The following is an 18,182-nucleotide window of genomic DNA, read 5'->3' as shown; positions in this document are numbered from 1 at the left end:
CTTGTAAATTCTAAAACCTATTTATCTCATAGTTCTCCCATGGACTGACAGTATCTAGAAAATTATTGAAAGGCTTCTTAAATGCTGCTATTTAACATTTATTAATACTTTATTATATGCTAGACATTGCACTAATTGTTTTGTAGATAGTAACTCATTTAATCCTTGCAACCATCTTATGTCATAGACACTATCATTTAGTGTCTGGTAGGTCTAAGTAACTTACCCAAGTCACACAGCTAGTAAGTGGCAAAGACAGTATGGAAACCAGAAAGTCTGGCTCCACAATCTAGAAATGTAACCAACATGCTAATCCACTGCTCTGTGCAACAGATTAACACACACGTGCACACACACAGTTTCTACTCTGTGTTTCATTTTCAAGGCAATAAAACTTTATTAAGTACATGGTGCAGTGAAATGGGAAAAGAACTGAAAATGTGGTCTACTGGTTTTATTGTTTTCTTTTTTCTTTTATTTTTTCTAAAAGAAAATTTGTATATACTGAATGAAATTCACTGTATTAGGACTTTAAAATGAAAACAGGATGTTCACAGATTGGGTACTCAGAGAATCCAGAGCTCTGTTACTGGGTGAGCTGATAACGTAGAGTACAGTGAATGTGTGATGGTTACAAGCAGCACATCAGATGGCCAAAAGCCACATGGGTAGATCCACAAAATATTTAGATTATGGTGAAAAATGAGTAGATAGAATGAAAAATTTAATATACCATTAAATTAAAATAAAAATATGTTTACAATATTAAATAAACATTTGATACGAATACTTATAACAACAATGACAGAAAACACCACAACATATTAAGAATCTGCTCTTTCATGTATGAAAATGACAGATTTGAGACAATAGCAGTACATAAGAAAATCAATAAACCAGGTGAGAGCCTTGTGTAGTTCAAAGATAGTAATGTGCCGTGAGTTGAGACATCTTATTAACTCAACCCTCAACACTTGAAATGCAAATATTTATATATATTAAAGACATAAAATATATCACATAAAATTCATATATATATGAATATATAAATATGCATATATATGAATATATGAATATATACATATACCTATGTATACATATACACATATATATACACATATATATGTAAGAACAAAGGAAGGGAGGAAGAAAAGAGAAACAGAAAAAAGGAAGGAAGGAAGGGGAAAAGAAAGAGTTTGGATAAACGAATCTTAATTACTCGAACAAACAGATTTTCCCAAAATATTAGAGATAACTTGTCTAGCAATTGTCATGTAGTAATTTTCATTCAAATTTGAATAAATTCATTGTATATCATAGTTTGAATGGCACTTTACGTATTTATAAAACTGATATAGGTATCTTATATCTCCAACATAGAAATAAGAACTCAAAAAAATCCAGGTTCCTTTTCTGCTATGAAAAGGCATATATTTTGAGATCCATCACACAGACTTGCCCAGGGAAGATACAGATTCAGATAGGCAACTTAAGAAACCAGGTTCTTCATGAAGTTCTCTCTTTTTTTTTTTTTTTTTTTTTTTTTGGCTTTCTACTGATGAAGATGGTAGCAAAATATGAATATTTTCTGGTAACAATACTGAAGTCTTTTCAGGACAAGTTTGAGACTGAAATATCAATGCTACTAGGGGCAACAGTAATGACAATAAAGTCAAGTCCCCCACCACAATAAAGTCAAGTCAAGTGGTCTGCTTGACCCCTGCAGTCGCAATGTTTCCCTTCATCAGGTCAACTTGGCGGTAGAATATTGAGCATTTATTCTGGAAACATAGCCTGTAATCTTTGAATCTCTTCTTCTCTATGATTGTATGAGCCGCTTAATATCCTGTATTAAAGACCTCTTCTGTTTAAACAGGCCAAAGTAGACTTTGTTCATAAGACAATGGACATTATAAACAAAAATTATACCCAAAAGAGAAATGTTTTGGGTAACAGTCTTAAAGGGAATGGGAATAAAGAACCTATGATGTCACTTAGCTGTATCTCAATGGAGCAAAGGCCAATTTATTAAGGACTCATAATATAACAATACCTGGCATACATTTCATCAGCCGTGGTCACCTCAAATAAAGTGCTTCTTGAAGGTAATGTTTCGGGTGACAAAATACCACCTGTTTTAGTACTATAAAAGCATGAGAAATAGAAATATGGGAAGAATTGGTTGTATCCAACTGTACTACTGAATTTAAAGAAATAAAATAAACTTAAAATTTAAATTTTCAGCTCCAACTGTCTTCAGCTGCCAAAAGGCCTCTTACAGTGAAAAGGATAACAGAGCTACAAATAAAAATCCAAGTCTTATTCCACAGAATTTCTGAATTGTAAAAATGATTGAACTTACTGCATCACTTTATGAGGAAATGAGGCCACTGATTGGAAAAAAAGTGAAATCCTGAGCACTGGAATGCAGATATGTGGAAGAATTCAGATGATTCAAAATACTATCAACTTCTAAAACTTACGGAGTCTGTCTTCCTACCTGATTCAGCTGTTCCACATGTGACTGAGGAAGTGGCTCCTTCATGTCTTCATTACCAAGCCCACACCTTATCTAAGATTGTCAATTGATACATGGAAGCAATTCTCTTCCTGACCAAACCTATTACTCCATCTGAACTCAGGATACTGACATAAATTTGAAAGCCAGTTATCTAGTCATATGGAGGCAAGAAGCTTCTTGGATATGAAACTCACAAGATTCTATAACTTAAGTTTGCCCAAGCTTAGAAAATATGTGTAAAAATGGATTTTATGAGTTTCTCAGATGCATAGGGGCTAGAAGCAATCTAATTCCAGCTAGTATAAATGCATGATTAACGATTCTGGATTCAATGTGCTTCTCCAGGTCACTGGCATGAGTGCTAAATGTTTCTTCAATTTGTTGACCAAAATCTGGATTGAAAGGTGGCTAATGTTAAATAATGTTCAAAAACTTGGAATTCCTTGGTTTAATGTAGAAGAAGGTATTAAATGACCTGCTGAAATAGAAGTGTTAAAGTGGATTTATTTTTCAAGGCTTATAAAACTGCCCACTAATTATAACTTTAGGAAGGGCCCAGAAGACATTTTCCTTATCATAATGATAAGAAATAAATTCACAGCGCCACATGTATAAACAAAATCTCCATCATTTCTATTCTCTATACTTGAGAACACAGAAGTTGAAGCTGCAGTGAAATAATAAGGGTGATTGCCCTTCAAGGATTGCACAATAGCAACATATATTAATATTGTCCATCTGCCTTTCAGCTTTTCTGAAAAGTATTTCTGACCATTTCTAAATAAATAAAGAGGGGGAGGGGTAAATGACCAAACCTTTTACCAGTTATTGAATACTGTGCCTGAGCTAGCATTAATCCCTATGTATTCAGAAACACTGATCTGAGGGATGTAATGGAGGTAATGTGATTAAATAAGATTCAGTCCTGAGCCCGTATTACAATTGGCATAGTGATGCCTTCTCCATCCTATCCCTTGACCCTTTCACCAGTTCACTGGTGTATATTTGAAACATTTACCTTGCACATGGAAGAAATCTTTCTTTGTCTTTGAGGCCCATGAAACAAAAGCTGTAAAACTATAGTACTGGCCAAACTAAAGTATCTCCATCCTACCAAAAGAGTAAGCACAAATCTTTATTGTATCTCTGTAGAAATCAGTGCCACCATAAAAAAATATGGAAGAATAAAGAATGAGAGTCATGAACTTTAAATGACTTGTTTGGGGGCGCCTGGGTGGCGCAGTCGGTTAAGCGTCCGACTTCAGCCAGGTCACGATCTCGCGGTCCGTGAGTTCGATCCCCGCGTCGGGCTCTGGGCTGATGGCTCGGAGCCTGGAGCCTGTTTCCGATTCTGTGTCTCCCTCTCTCTCTGCACCTCCCCCATTCATGCTCTGTCTCTCTCTGTCCCAAAAATAAATAAACGTTGAAAAAAAAAATAAAAAAAAAAAAAATAAATGACTTGTTTGGTCTGAGTAGAAGACCAACAATCTTGGCAAACAACATATTTAATCAGGTGGTGATTACAAATACAGCCAATATGAAGTCTCCACTGGCAAAAAAATCAACAAATACCTTCATCTTTGTTTAGTAATGGTCTAACAAGTGACAATGAACTTTTTCTTTAACATCTCAATAAACAGAAACCACCGGAAAACATTTTTTGCCACCTTGGCAAGAGCAACAATTTACTTTCACTGTCTTGTTTCAGCATTCTCTTAAATTTCATGGTCTATAGCATAATTTGGTCTTCAGGGAACCCTGATCATCTCAACATCCTATGTTACATCATGCTGGTCAACTGCACGAAAGGCATCAAACTGAAAGTACTTGATTAAATGGGATTATCGTGTACCCCAGATACCTTTATAAGAACCAAGAAATAAAAACCATCAAAATATAGGGACATCTTTCTTAGTGATATTTCTGATAGTCTGGACAGGTTGGGCCATCTCCTCCAAAATGTTTGCTGCATTTTACAAATCATATCATATCAACTAAGCCCTCTGAGGACAGAATCTAGAAGCCTAAGATTAATTCAAAACAATTAAAGTTTGGTCTATTTTACCCCAGAATTAAAATTCTATCCCTTTGCATACTCAAATATTAGTGATTTGCTTGTCTTTTTTTTTTTTTTTTGTTAGAATGAGCTTATTCTTTCTTGGGATAAAATATACATTTGTATATATTTAAATATATACATATTTCATATACACATATAAATACATATATAAATTTTAGCGTTTGCTACAGTGTGCCTAGTGCAAAATTATTTTAAAATAAAAACATTAAAAATATGTTTATAGGGGCGCCTGGGTGGCGCAGTCAGTTAAGCGTCCGACTTCAGCCAGGTCACGATCTCGCGGTGCGTGAGTTCGAGCCCCGCGTCAGGCTCTGGGCTGATGGCTCAGAGCCTGGATGGAGCCTGTTTCAGATTCTGTGTCTCCCTCTCTCTCTGCCCCTCCCCCGTTCATGCTCTGTCTCTCTCTGTCCCAAAAATAAATAAACGTTGAAAAAAAATAAAAAAAAATATGTTTATAGAAGACTATGATAATGCACACGATTTTGTGAGCAGATAATGAAACTTAAAAATATTTGCTTTCAATGGAATTTTAATTTTCACACTATGTATTGATGTATCACTCACTCTCTATCCATATATCTATACATTCAATCATCTATCCATGTAACTAGAAGATTGAAAAACTCAGTCAATATTATCCCTTTTCTAAGTTTAAGAATTTTAAATAATTCATGGTTTGCATATTCATCATTTTATCCACTTTGCAACCTATTTGTTAAGAGATCCTTATATAATTAACATATTCCCAATGAATTTTCCTATCATTTCCTCCTTCTCCACAGGTAGCATTCCTTTACCACACGTAAATTACTTTTTTTTTCTTATTCTTTCACTTTCAGATGTGTTTATTTTTCTTGGCCATGAAAATCATCACAATTTTACAATGCTTTCCTATCAACCTCAGTACTATTTGCTTCATTTTATAAGGAACATAAAGTCCAACTAATTCTAGTATTCAGCTTTTCTTAAAACTTTGTATTTTGTTTTTGTTTTGCTTTATTCTTTAAGTAATCTCTACACCCAACATGGGGCTCAAAGTCATGACCCAGAAATCAACTGACCATTGACTGAGCCAGCCAGGTGTCCCAAACTTTATATTTTGACCTTACTAGTAAATTGCATGTAAAAAGTACCATTTGAATTTAGACAACTTATCACAAGAGTAAGATACTAGACTTCATAATAATATAATGACTTGGAAAATGTTTTAAATACTGTATAAAACTAGGGTTGCCTAGTTAGCTAGGGTTACCTAATCAATTTCAGTTCCTAGTTTAATGCAAGTTTCTCATCTTACAAAAAAAATTGCTATTTTTCTTCCTGTACTTTATAAATATAATTTTGAATCTAGACAATTCATACTATGCACTAAAACTGTAGTAGATGACTGATGCCAGCCTTCTGTGACCATCTCAAGTGACCTCGAGGAGAAACCAAAAACAAGACAAACCAGAAAATAAGTTAAGTGGAGGCATGCAGGCAATGTTTTTGAATAATCTGATAAGAAACAAACATAATGTATTAAGATGACGTAAGGGTCTTTCACATGTCTATGTGGAACTCAGTAAACCTTAATTTTTACAACCAGACCAATTATACCTAGTGACACACAACTATATGATGGAGAACTGCTTGCAAGGATAAATACCCATTCCCTTTTTGCATAGAATTCTCTGTAAACTAACATGCTTTGGAGCAATTCTTAAGACCAATTTGAAATACTGTCTCCTGGGCTATAGTCCACAGCAAGACAATGAATAAAACATTTATTAACCTATTTTAAGGATGGCTTTTTATTGTAGTCAACAACATATTGTGGTCATGTCACAAAAAATAAATCAATCAGAAAATGCCAAAACAAATTACAAATCTGAAACAAATTAAGAAATGCATTTCTCAAAAAAAATCCTTAAAAGATTGAAAATAAAGTTAAAATTTGCTGAAAGAAATTTTATATAAAAAACACATATGGTACAAATAATTTTCTTTAATTTAATGCTTAAAAATATTCAAATATTAAAATTTCTATTATGCTGGTAATTGATAAATATGCAGCAATAATTATTCTTTTTTTTTTTAATTTTTTTTTCAACGTTTATTTATTTTTGGTACAGAGAGAGACAGAGCATGAACGGGGGAGGGGCAGAGAGAAAGAGGGAGACACAGAATCGGAAACAGGCTCCAGGCTCTAAGCCATCAGCCCAGAGCCTGACGCGGGGCTCGAACTCACGGACCGCGAGATCGTGACCTGGCCGAAGTCGGACACTTAACCGACTGCACCACCCAGGCGCCCCAGCAATAATTATTCAATATAAGACTTCTTAGGAGGTATTTGAAGTTTACAATTTTGGTGAAAATTGAGACTTTGGTTCACCTAAAATGTCAGATACTGAGAAAAATGTCTTCTTGTTTTGATTTTTTTTTTTTTTTTTGGATAGATTTTCAAGGCTTTGGCAGTATGTGTATCCTGAGAACTCAGAAAAAATCAGCAACCAAGAGTCAACAAAACATTTGTTCTGAATACAAATGTTTGTTTTACATGATAGCAGTGCCTTGAACAGTTGGGTGAAAATTATTCTTTCATGGTATTTAAGGTATTTATACATCAAAACCACACTTTACAGTCTGAACAGACTACCAAGTCAAAGACAACTGAGCAAATATTTATTAGTACGTTATCTTAAATATATACAGTCATTTCCTATATATAGTTCAGCAGAGAAATATCTTTCAAGTAAGTTGAGGTTATGCAAACTAGAAATTATTCTCCCTGAGGAACATAACTCTCAGTGATTGTATTCAGTCATTGAATACATATTCAAACATGTTTTCAATATGTTAATGGAAGATTCATACACAGAACCATGTAAAGTTGAAAGATGTTACATGAGAAACCCGAAATCACATGCTGTAAAGTCAGTGTTCTTCTGATGTGGGAAGACAGTTTGCATTTACTGAACACTTGTGCCATCTAGATACTGTGATGGAATATCGACATACACCAGTATTGCCAGCAGCTGACTCTATTGTGAAAGAAAACTTAATTTTCACTATTTCTATCCAGTTCTTTAACACTTTTGTTAGTTCCACCTTAGGTTAGGGAGTAAATGGAGAAAAAATATAAATGATTCATTTAAGGAAGTGGTATTTATGTGTGCAATGTTTTCTCTAAGAATAAAAAAAAAATGCTGTGGACATCTATGCAACATGGACAAGAATATCTAGACTACTTAGAATGATTCGTAATAAATTACTCAATTACTTTCATGTTAGCCAGGCTGCTCTTGAACACTTCCCTTGATTTGATCAGTCAGAAACAACTATGAACTCGACTGCATGCACCTTTTCATCTTAAGAAGTAATGGCTTGATTTACCTGACACATTCAACAATTCAAATTATTTTAGCCAAGATGTGATTACCGACAGCATTCTCCAGTCAACCAAGTCATTCTACAACCTACAAACTTACACTAATGTTTATATGAACTAAGTCCAAAACGATTCAGTCAAACATATCCTATTTCATTGTGAGTACTGCTAGCAATGATGTCTTCACTGATGAAAGTCCACCTGGTGTGCTAATGAGATGGCGATTTTATGCCCATGGACTGAGAGCTGTGGCCAAGGAATAGAGGGAAGTGACATTTAATGCCTCATCCCACCCAGATACCCCATTGTTGACAAAAACAAGTCATAACTTATCCATAGGCTTTGAATAATTCTTCTTACAAAACAGGTTGAATTTTAATTTAATCATAGTTTATCTTTGGTTTTTATTTTACCAGGAAAGACACCCTCTATATTGATTTACTTAAAATGGAATATCTGAGTGGAAACTATGGGGGAATTTTAGCACAAGCAGACCTGAATCCTCTGCCGTCTAATAATTACTCTCGAGAAATTTCAAGAGCTTTATATGGAACATAAATGTGTTTTCATGTATAGTTCACAGTTACTCTAATTTTGATAAGTGGATTTAGCAAAGAAAAATTCATTTTGTACATTTTCATTATTATAATAATAGAAATGACAAGAAAAGCCTATTTCAATATGCAAAGAAAATTCAGCTGTGGTGCCAAACAAACAAGCAAACAGAACCCGACTGATTATCTGTTAAATTAATAAAATAAACAAAAAACATGAAGTAAACAAAACAACAAAATATGTAGATTTGAGCTATGATAATTGCATGTGTGAAATTTGAGATAAAATTTTGCTACGAATGAATTTGAGCCAGAAATGTCTTTTTAGTAATAAAAAAAATTCAATGGAAAATTATCTTTTCTTAACCCCCTGTCCATGGATGAGAGTGCTAAGAAAGCCCTAGCTTTTATTTTTATATGAAGCATTTTGAGATGTATTCTACTTTAAGTCCTGGCCCTCTGGTTTATGAGAAGTTCTGTTATAGATCTCACAGTTTAGCCCTCACTTAGCTACGGAGAAAGTTGACAGAGCTCGGCCCAAGGTACATGATTTGGTTGGACATCACACTTACCTGCTTGATTTGTGGTTACATTTACAGACACATATTGCCGGGCTCCTGGGCTCAAGTCGGACACTCCATTCACTGCCTCAATCTCAAAGGTATAGTTTGTGTGAGCGAGCAGATCCACCATCATGACAGAGGTGTTTTTCAGGCCGATTTGCCGGGGGAGGTACCTGACATGACCTCCACACTCGTCACACACACCTGCATGGGAGTTGCACTTCTTGCATGCAATATAATATGAGACATCTTTCCTTCCACCAGTGTCAGCAGGGGGAATCCATTCCAGAAAGACACTAGTTTCATTAACATTTGAGATGGCATTCCGAGGAGCAGAGGGGGGTCCTGGTTTGCAAAGTAAAGTGAGAAAAACATATTTTAAGATGACAACATTAAGCATTGTTTACTACACAAGTCCCTGGTCTGAAGAAAAAAAAAAATAGATTTGCAATCAATCTTTTAAGTAGGGAGAATGCAACAGTCATCAATTTGTAATAAGTGAAAGATCTTGTTCGGATTTTGTAGGGACAATAGTGGGATTTATACCCTATAGGAATAACTTCTCTTGGCATTGTTGTAACTACTCATTTTGTTAAAACAGATGTTTTGCTTACTGTAAATATAAGGAAGTATGGAGTAAAACTATGTATGCAAAAATAATGTTATATAAAAAGTTATACATTCAAAAAGTGGTAAGTCCTTTGGCAAATCCAAGGAAAAATTCTCCTTGGGGATCGAACTGATTACTTCCTCATTGAGATCTGTCCCAGTAACCTAGGAAGTACACATGAAGGATTTACTAAGCAATGAGCACAAGTGAAAATAGGATTTGCCAGTGTGGCTCTTGACTACAAATTTTGCAGCAAGTAAAACAGCCTTAGCTTACCTCAAACTAAATTGCATATCCACAGATAAATCACCAACAGCATTTGAAATCTTTCTCATGTGTCAAGAAAAATCTAGAATTTAAGTAGTCGGACACTACAATGTGTAATAAAACTTCACTTACTTTGATATTGTTTTAGTACTGTGGCTCTGTAAACTGTGAATTTTATTTAATGGGAAATCAGAAATATATTTTATAAATAACTCTCAAAAACACCATGAGGGTAAGAATGAAAGTGTTCAGATCTTGAAGGATCAGCAGAATGAGGATATATAAGTAATAACAATATCTTTTTGTACGTTACTTTATTTCTGAAACTAATAATTAGCTTACTGAAGAGAACTAAAATCAATTCTATATCAGCTGTGACAACTGTATACCATGCTGGTGGGGGGTGTTGATTAGGGGGGAGGCTTTGCATGTGTGTGGGCCAGGAGTATATGGAAAGTCTCTGCCTTTCTCTGAATGTTGTTGTGAACCTAAAACTGCTATAAAAAATTAAGTCTTTTAAAAAAGGAATTGCATAATGTTTATTTTACAGTTGATTACAAAATACTTAGCGTTATAACTTCAGTTACGTGTTAATGTTATATGGTCAGATGTTCCCAAAGTAAAAATACATTTTTATTTGTTTCAGACTTGACAAGTAAAGATTTCTCAGCAGAGAACAGAATGGACTATAGTGGTAGCTGAATGGTTCACAAGCATAAATTAAGCTGTTTGTGATGGCATAGCTATTTATCTTAATATTTGTTGTTTTAAACATAGAGATTATTATTAATTTCTACCTAACATTCATTAAGCCATGACTGTTGAAGACTAAATTTAAATAAGGTGATTAAAAAAAAGCTACCTGGTATTTACAAAATGTCTTTTAAATTAAAGGACCCCATAACCCAAGAGTTGTCATTTTTGGCAAAATAATCCCCACCTTGACTACATTTATGGATGAAATCTGTGAATTTTGCCATACATAAAACCTCACACATTTCAACACAAAACAGTTACTTTTAAGTTGAAACAATTACTTAAGATGGAAATACAAGTCTTAATTTTTTACTGATTTAATAGTGGAAAGTTACGGAGAAAATGTTGTTTGAGGTCAAAATGTTACAGGTTTACTTCTGAAGTGAAGGTAAACAGACTTGAAATATGTCTCGTTCAGAAAGATATCAAACTTTTTTTCCTCCCTGCCAACTGAAATGAAACCAAATTTAATACCTTTCCTCTAAATCTGTACAAATACATCAGAGTCTGACTCTCCCTTTTCTTCTGGTTGTGCCAGTAACAGCCCCTCAAAATTTTGTGGGGACACATCTGCCTCTTAATGTCAAAAGGAAACTCAAATTCAAGTGAAGCTCTAAAGTAGAGGTAGAAAGTAGCAGCTCAGATGGTCATGCACCTAAAAATAATGTAATGAAATTCCACAGCCTGCTAATACATGTGATATGTGAACCAAAACAGGGCTATGTACCCTTGATTTAAGCAGATTCATCAGAAACTTTTTTGTTTTTCTTTTCCTATAAGTTTATAACATTCTATTTTCCAGATTTAGATAGAAAGATAGATAGATAGATAGATAGATGATAGATAGAAGGAATTGGAACCATAAATTTAATTAGAAAGATCCAAAGTGAAAGAAAAATTCAAGATACTCATGTGAACATGTGAACATCAATCAAGCCACCCATTCAAGGGAAACATTTGCAGTATTTGTGGTGTTATGAATGCAACTAAAAATGGAACGCATGCGCTCACAGAATATATGTTAGCAAGATCTTCTATACAAGTCCCAACAGTCTTTTGAGAAATGTGTACAAATTAGTGTTCTTTTGAAACACAGTATTAGAAATTCACACACCTGGAAACAGAAAATTTGAAGCCTCAAGTCCTTTAAGAGGACGAAGCAGTCCCTGCCACCAGAGCACAGTCTCATCCCAAACCTAACAAACTTACAGAAAGGGAGACTCAATTCTGTGCTGAGAAAGAGAAAGATCATGGCTGGATCACTTAAAGAAAATAATTATTAGAAAACTAAGGAAATTTAAAAGATAATTCAAGACATGGTTTTCTCTCCCTAATTTACCAGCCTATTGTCTATCCACATTTCCCTCTACTTAGACATCCTTTTGCTCTGAATAATTGAAATCATCTCTACTGTAACCAAAGTGTATCACTTTCAATCATAGTTTTATCTCCTCTATTCAAATGCAACCTCCCCAAAGTGTATACAATAATGTCATTTACTTATTTGAATAGGAATTGTTTATAATTAGTAACCATCTAACCCGTAAAACTATCAGTCTGGTGATAAAACAATTGTCTTTAGCAATACAAAGCTAATTAATAGCAATGATTTGAAAAATTATGAAAATATGTCTCACTGACACTATGGAATTCAGACCTTGAAATTCAGATAAAATTTCAGTTTGTGACAATTTATTAAAGGAATTGTATTCCTATTTATATTTAATGGTAGAATGAATGTCCTAGAATAAATACTAAATTTCAAAAAGTTTTGTCATCATCTTTGAGAGCAACGACATCTTCCTGGGATCAAAAATAATAAAACAAGGCAAGGTCATGGATATTGAATGTAATGAGGAGAGGGGATTTACTTTCTTCCCTTTCATTTTGAGTTTTTGTTTCATTTGCCATAGACTCTGAATGTGGAAAATTTATGAAAGGATTTCTGTCAAATACATAAATGTGCTTCTTTCTCAGAAATCTGTGGAACGCTAGAAAAACAAAACACCAAAGACATTGAAGAATGTGGATGCTTCCACTGCGAATGTTGGAATTAAATATTTACTACTCATTTTTCTGATGATATGATTATGTGCTATAATTAATTAGAGTTAGGGGCACCCACTATTAAGAAACATGACAACTGCTTGAAAGTCCTAGCTAAAAATTTGGTTTTATATTTGACTCCTGAATCCTATTTGCCAACCCTCACCACTCCACATGGTGTTTCCTACCTTTTTTTATAGATGACCTTCTCATTGGCCCTTATAGTTTAGTGTGGCAGGTAAGAAAAAAAAAGGCACAAGTGCCACTTATTGTATGCTTATGTGATCAGAAGCCTGGGTTGGGAGAAGAATGAAAAAAAAAATTACTGTGAATAGCGAAGTGGGTTCATCAAAGTCATGTTTAGCCATCCTGAACACTAAAAGAAATCACAAAATAAAATAAAATATACTTTATCTGTCTTAGATGTTGAATTTGAAATTAGGGAAAATGAATGCTTCTAACAGCGAGTGATAAAAGAGACTCAAACCTTCCAAAGCTTACTCAAGAAAATCGAAATTTGGTAAAAAAAAAATAGCTATTTTGGAAGATTAAACATTATGCCTGTTTTCGGGAAAATGGTGATAGAATGCAACAGGCTCCATCATGCTCTTTCTTCACAGTGGTGAAAGTTCAGATCACCAAGTATCAGTGGGTTTCCTTACTTGTGCATGCCATTGTGGGTGGATCAGACTCCCTCCTGAAATAATCCTTTTCACAGACACAAGAGGTTGAAGCTTCCTCATGGGTAAAACTGTGAGGTGGACATTTGCTGCAGGTCTGGCTGTGAGGTGAGGCTTTGAAGAACCCAGGTCTGCACACTGTCAAAAGAAATAAGAGACTAAGCTTTTCCTTGGAACAGATGCAGTGTTTGTTTGGTGAATAATGCCATTATTTTGACTAGTATACACAGATTACATATAACACAATATTTGCATTAATTTCAAAAGTGTTTCACAAGCTTCGGAATCATAAATACCAGCCTATTCATTCAGATAATCAAATACTTAGGTATTTAAATTAAACATGTCTGGAATATGTGTATTTTCAGTGACTTCTATACTGCAGGAGCTTATAAGAAATTATATTATGAAAGATAAATACTAATATGTACTTAAAACTTAAGTAGTCTTTTGAGTATAGTTTTCATTAACTCTGTTATTAATACAAGTGTGTTGAAGAAATGCTAATTTTCCCCGATGCTCATAGAACAGTAAGGTGCATAGTAGGTGCTTGAAATTTTGTTATTAAATTAAATAATTAATTAATTGATTAATTAATTAATCATTAGTAGGTGTTAAGAGCTTCATAAATTTTGTTATATTTGGGAGAAAGCATGGGTGAGCTGGTGTATCATTCACATTATATTGATTTCAGGAGGAGTCCGATGTTAGGCATTTACTTTACATTTTACTCCATTTTAGAACTATTTGATTCAACAAGCATCTATTCTGATATCAGTCATATTTATACTGTACAAATTATTATGATCTATAAAGAATAAAAATGTGTCTTATTCAATTTTACATTCATAATACTTATCACAGTGTTCGACCACAGTAGGCGATCCTAAATTGTTATGTAACACATAAATGAATGAAAGACATAGCATGAAGATTGTGACTGAACTATTCAAAATCACATAAAGAAAATGTTCTTTGGGTATCTGTGTTAACATTTCTGTTGGTGGTCAAATAAGTGTTAATAGAGTTTATCTTTTTTTTTTATTTCTGCTCATTCCCTAACCTCTGGTATCTTTCTTTCTTCTGCATGGCTAATAAAACCAAACTTTTATTCCAACTTTCAATATGTGGGCCAATTGAAAACCACCAAACTGATGGTTTGATTACCTTTTAGGGCTTAGATTACATAAAACTAATCAACCGTATATATCTTTTCTATTTTCAGAATTCAGTACATACACTTAAGAGCATTTATTCAGGCATCAATGGAAATTTGCTAACGCTGAAAGGGGAACTTGTATTTCAACAGAAAATTTTGATAGACATAATGAATTTTGGCTAATTTTCATGTGCTATAAATGATTCGGGTTTTTAGTAATCCATGCTAAGGCTTTTTGCCATCACCATGAATAATCAGGAATTGACAAAAATGAGAAGGGTCTTTTTTCAGTAGATCTAATTATAGCGATAGCAAAGCCTTAATGCTCTTATAAATTCAGAGAGAATGTGAAGGTATTTGAAAGATAAGAAGAGCTTTTTGATAGTATTAGGGACATTCTTGTAGTCAAATGATTAGGAAAAGATTTAAAATATTATTTTTCTCATAATAGGATTGCTGTAGCAGCCAATACCATTCATTGCTAAGTTATCCATTTTTTCTTCTTTCATCCTCTACAGTAAAACCGTTCTCACTTTAAACACTATTTATTTTCAAAGACATGAAGTGTCAATCCACAATTCTGCCTATTTGGAAATAAGTGATCATTTATGAAACAAAAGGCATTTATTTTCTTTTAACGAATGCCTGTTAACTTAAAAACTTATTTTGATACCATATACAACACTGTTATTTAACCTTCCATAGAAACTTTGGAAACAGAAAGAAATGTAAAAGTAAGTTAAGGTGGTAAGTGTATCTTTCTCACCAGCAGTTCAACAAAATCCTTTCAGCAGATGAGTAGGACAGAAATTTTGTTTGGTACTAGGTTACAGAGGTAAATAAGATAGACATGTCTCTGCCTTTATGAGTCTTAACAGTATTACATGAATAATTAGAAATATGATTATGATAGAAAAAAAGAAAGAGCATGGAAGTGAAAATTGATACCTAATTTAGACTGGAATATCAAAAAGACTTCTTAAGGAAGCTGAGCCTCTGCTGAGATTAAAACAAAAAATTAAAAAGGAAAATTATCCAATTTGCATTTGCATTAAGGGGGGGCATTAGAGTGCATTAATGTGCATTAGAGGGGCAAAATCCTTGCAAACAAAGAAAACCGGTGGAGAGCAAACGAGGAGATAGAGAAAACTAAAAGATCAGGGTGATAGTAGACTTAAAATGGCAGAGATAAAGTTAGAGAGGGAAAAGGATACCAGGTCACCCCTTAGAGGTTTTATTGTTTGAGGTCATTACACAAATTTTAAGCAGGGAAATACTGAGATCACAATGATGTTTGACAGATCAGCGTGGGTAATGGATTGGAGAGGAGTAGGGATGGAGCCATTTTCTCAGAGAACTCCAGGTATGAAATGAGTTTGGGGGAAGATAATGATTATGCTTAAGGTATTATTTATTTTGAGGTTAAAGAAATTCACATAACAGTATAGAGAGGAAAACTGTGAGCTCAATGTTGTCCAAGAAAAAAAAAATACGTAATTATTCATTGCCTTCAAATCATGGCCCCCAATCCAAATGGGACCTACAATGCTGCAAGACAATTTTAGTATTATTTCCTTAGTTAACTTTGGTTTTCAGCAACAGCATGATTATTTTGTAGCTTCTCCTCTCCTTATTCCTTAGAAGCTCTATTCCTTTGTGATCTCTCGCTGGTACATTTTTTTGTGTGCTGAGAAAATAGAAGTCATTAAAGAAACTTGCTTATTTTCCTATCACCAAATCTCCAAACCTATGTGCATTTGTAGCCACCCTCTCTCCCTTCTTTCTTATGAAAAATTGAAATGTGTTTTTGCTTCTACCAATCAAAAGTATCTTTATTTGAATTAAGAACCTCATCTCTACTCTCTGAGAGTAATCTTTCAAATTATCTACTATCCCTTTTACATACTCAGTTTCTCTCTCTCTCTCTCTCTCTCTTTCTCTTAATCTCTATCTCTCACCTAGTCATTCATATGACCTCAATACAGTTTTCCAGAATTTTTCAATGGAAACAAAGTGAAGCACAACAAACAAATAACAACAATAAACTATCAATCTCACTTGATCTCAGTTCTCTCTGTAGCTATCAAACAGTTTTGCTACCCTTCAGAACACAATTTCTTAAATTGTTTTTTCCATACATGCATCTCTAGTTCCTATTTTAAATCACACATTGGCATAGTCCACTCCCCTGAAATTGGTTTTGTTAAGATTGCAGTCATCTTGTTGCCATACTTCTCAACAGCATTTGATCATGTCATTTTTGGGAAATTCCAATTAATTTTATTACAAAATGCTAGCATAGTCTGCAAGTTTCCACACAAAAAGAAATACTTCAAATATGGTCTTCTCCCACACTCACTGTCTCCATCCATACTAATCTACTTATAATTTCTTGCACTTGGGAAACTCTTCTATCTGCTTCTAAATATTGCAGGAAAAGCATTCTAACCAAAGAAGAAGAAGTGTAAGAAAAAGTTTGTAGTCCATGATAAGGACTTTGGATTTAATCTGATGGCATTTGGAAAAAACTGGGTATTTTTTTTTTTTTTTTTTTTTAGGACACTCCTTCTGTCAAGCACTGTGGCAAGGGATATTTATATTGTGGTCAGAAAATAAAATTTGTACTTGAAAGTACCGTGAATCCACAACATATATGGGGAGGCCAAAAATAAAAAGTGATAATCAAAAGAAGCAAAATTGACTTTTTTTTTGCATTTTAATTACGGCCATATTTAACAAATAATTATTAAGGTGAGTATTAAAATTTCTTTTAATTCCATCTCGATATCGTTTACTTAAACAGTTAAACATAAAGGCAGCTTCTAGAGCAAAGTTGTGTCAAATAATAATTGTATGTTGCCTAAACATTATTTAGAAAATATTAAACAGGTCTATTTAAGTTGAAAGAGGAGTAGGAGACAAAAACTGTATCCTATATGAATATGCTTCATGAAACTGATTAGGCAATCTTTTGGAGAGAAGGAAACTTTTTTTTTTGGAAGGAAGGAAACTATTTTTAATAATTCCTTTACTGTCTATGCTCCAAGGCTCTTTTTAAGTGCTACCTTTTCCATGGTATTTGTGATGATGTCCATGGATATATAATCTTTCCTTACACATCTTTTAGATCTAGAAACTATTTATTTAATATCTATCTTATGGCATATAGCAAAACTTTTGTCAGTTTTATGTGTAGGAATTTTCACCTGCTCCCAACCCTATATAAACATTCTGGAGAATAGAAACAGTTCATTTGATTTTCATCATTTGTAGCATAATTCAATGTATTGAGTACATATTCAGCAACATTTATTGGATGGATAAATAGTATATTTGTGTCCTTCTCAGGGTCAAAATGACACAGCAGAACTTAATAAAAAGCTGATGAAGCTAAATTATTTAAATATTAACTCTTGGCAAGTAAATAATAATATGTGTTAGTTACATCTACACTGGCTACTTTAGAAGTTTTACATAAGCTACCAACATTCCAGCTTTCATAGTTATCACTTAGAAAATTAGGATGTTAATTACACCTATTAAAATAGTTTTAAAAATCTAAACAAATATACATCA

General features: G+C 33.7%; 1 protein-coding gene across 9 annotated transcripts in view; it reads right to left on the bottom strand.

Moving 5' to 3' along the window:
* The window catches only part of EPHA5 (EPH receptor A5), a 344,908-nt gene that overhangs the window by 155,103 nt on the left and 171,623 nt on the right, over nt 1-18,182 (bottom strand). For 5 of the 9 annotated variants that reach the window (XM_045473882.1, XM_045473884.1, XM_045473883.1 and 2 more), the window contains exons 4-5: nt 13,430-13,585; nt 9,098-9,433 (exon numbers count right to left, since the gene is read on the bottom strand). The exons of 1 other annotated variant lie outside the window; for it this stretch is intronic. In XM_045473882.1, the coding sequence (XP_045329838.1) occupies nt 9,098-9,433; nt 13,430-13,585 (492 nt within the window). The remainder of the gene's footprint in view (nt 1-9,097; nt 9,434-13,429; nt 13,586-18,182) is intronic. 3 more of the 9 variants (XM_045473888.1, XM_045473889.1, XM_045473886.1) reach the window with 2 other exon arrangements.

Source organism: Leopardus geoffroyi, chromosome B1, assembly GCF_018350155.1.
Source record: "Leopardus geoffroyi isolate Oge1 chromosome B1, O.geoffroyi_Oge1_pat1.0, whole genome shotgun sequence".
Lineage (NCBI taxonomy): Eukaryota > Metazoa > Chordata > Mammalia > Carnivora > Felidae > Leopardus > Leopardus geoffroyi.
The sequence above is the reverse complement of the archived record's forward strand: the minus strand, read 5'-3'. Positions and strand labels throughout refer to the sequence as shown.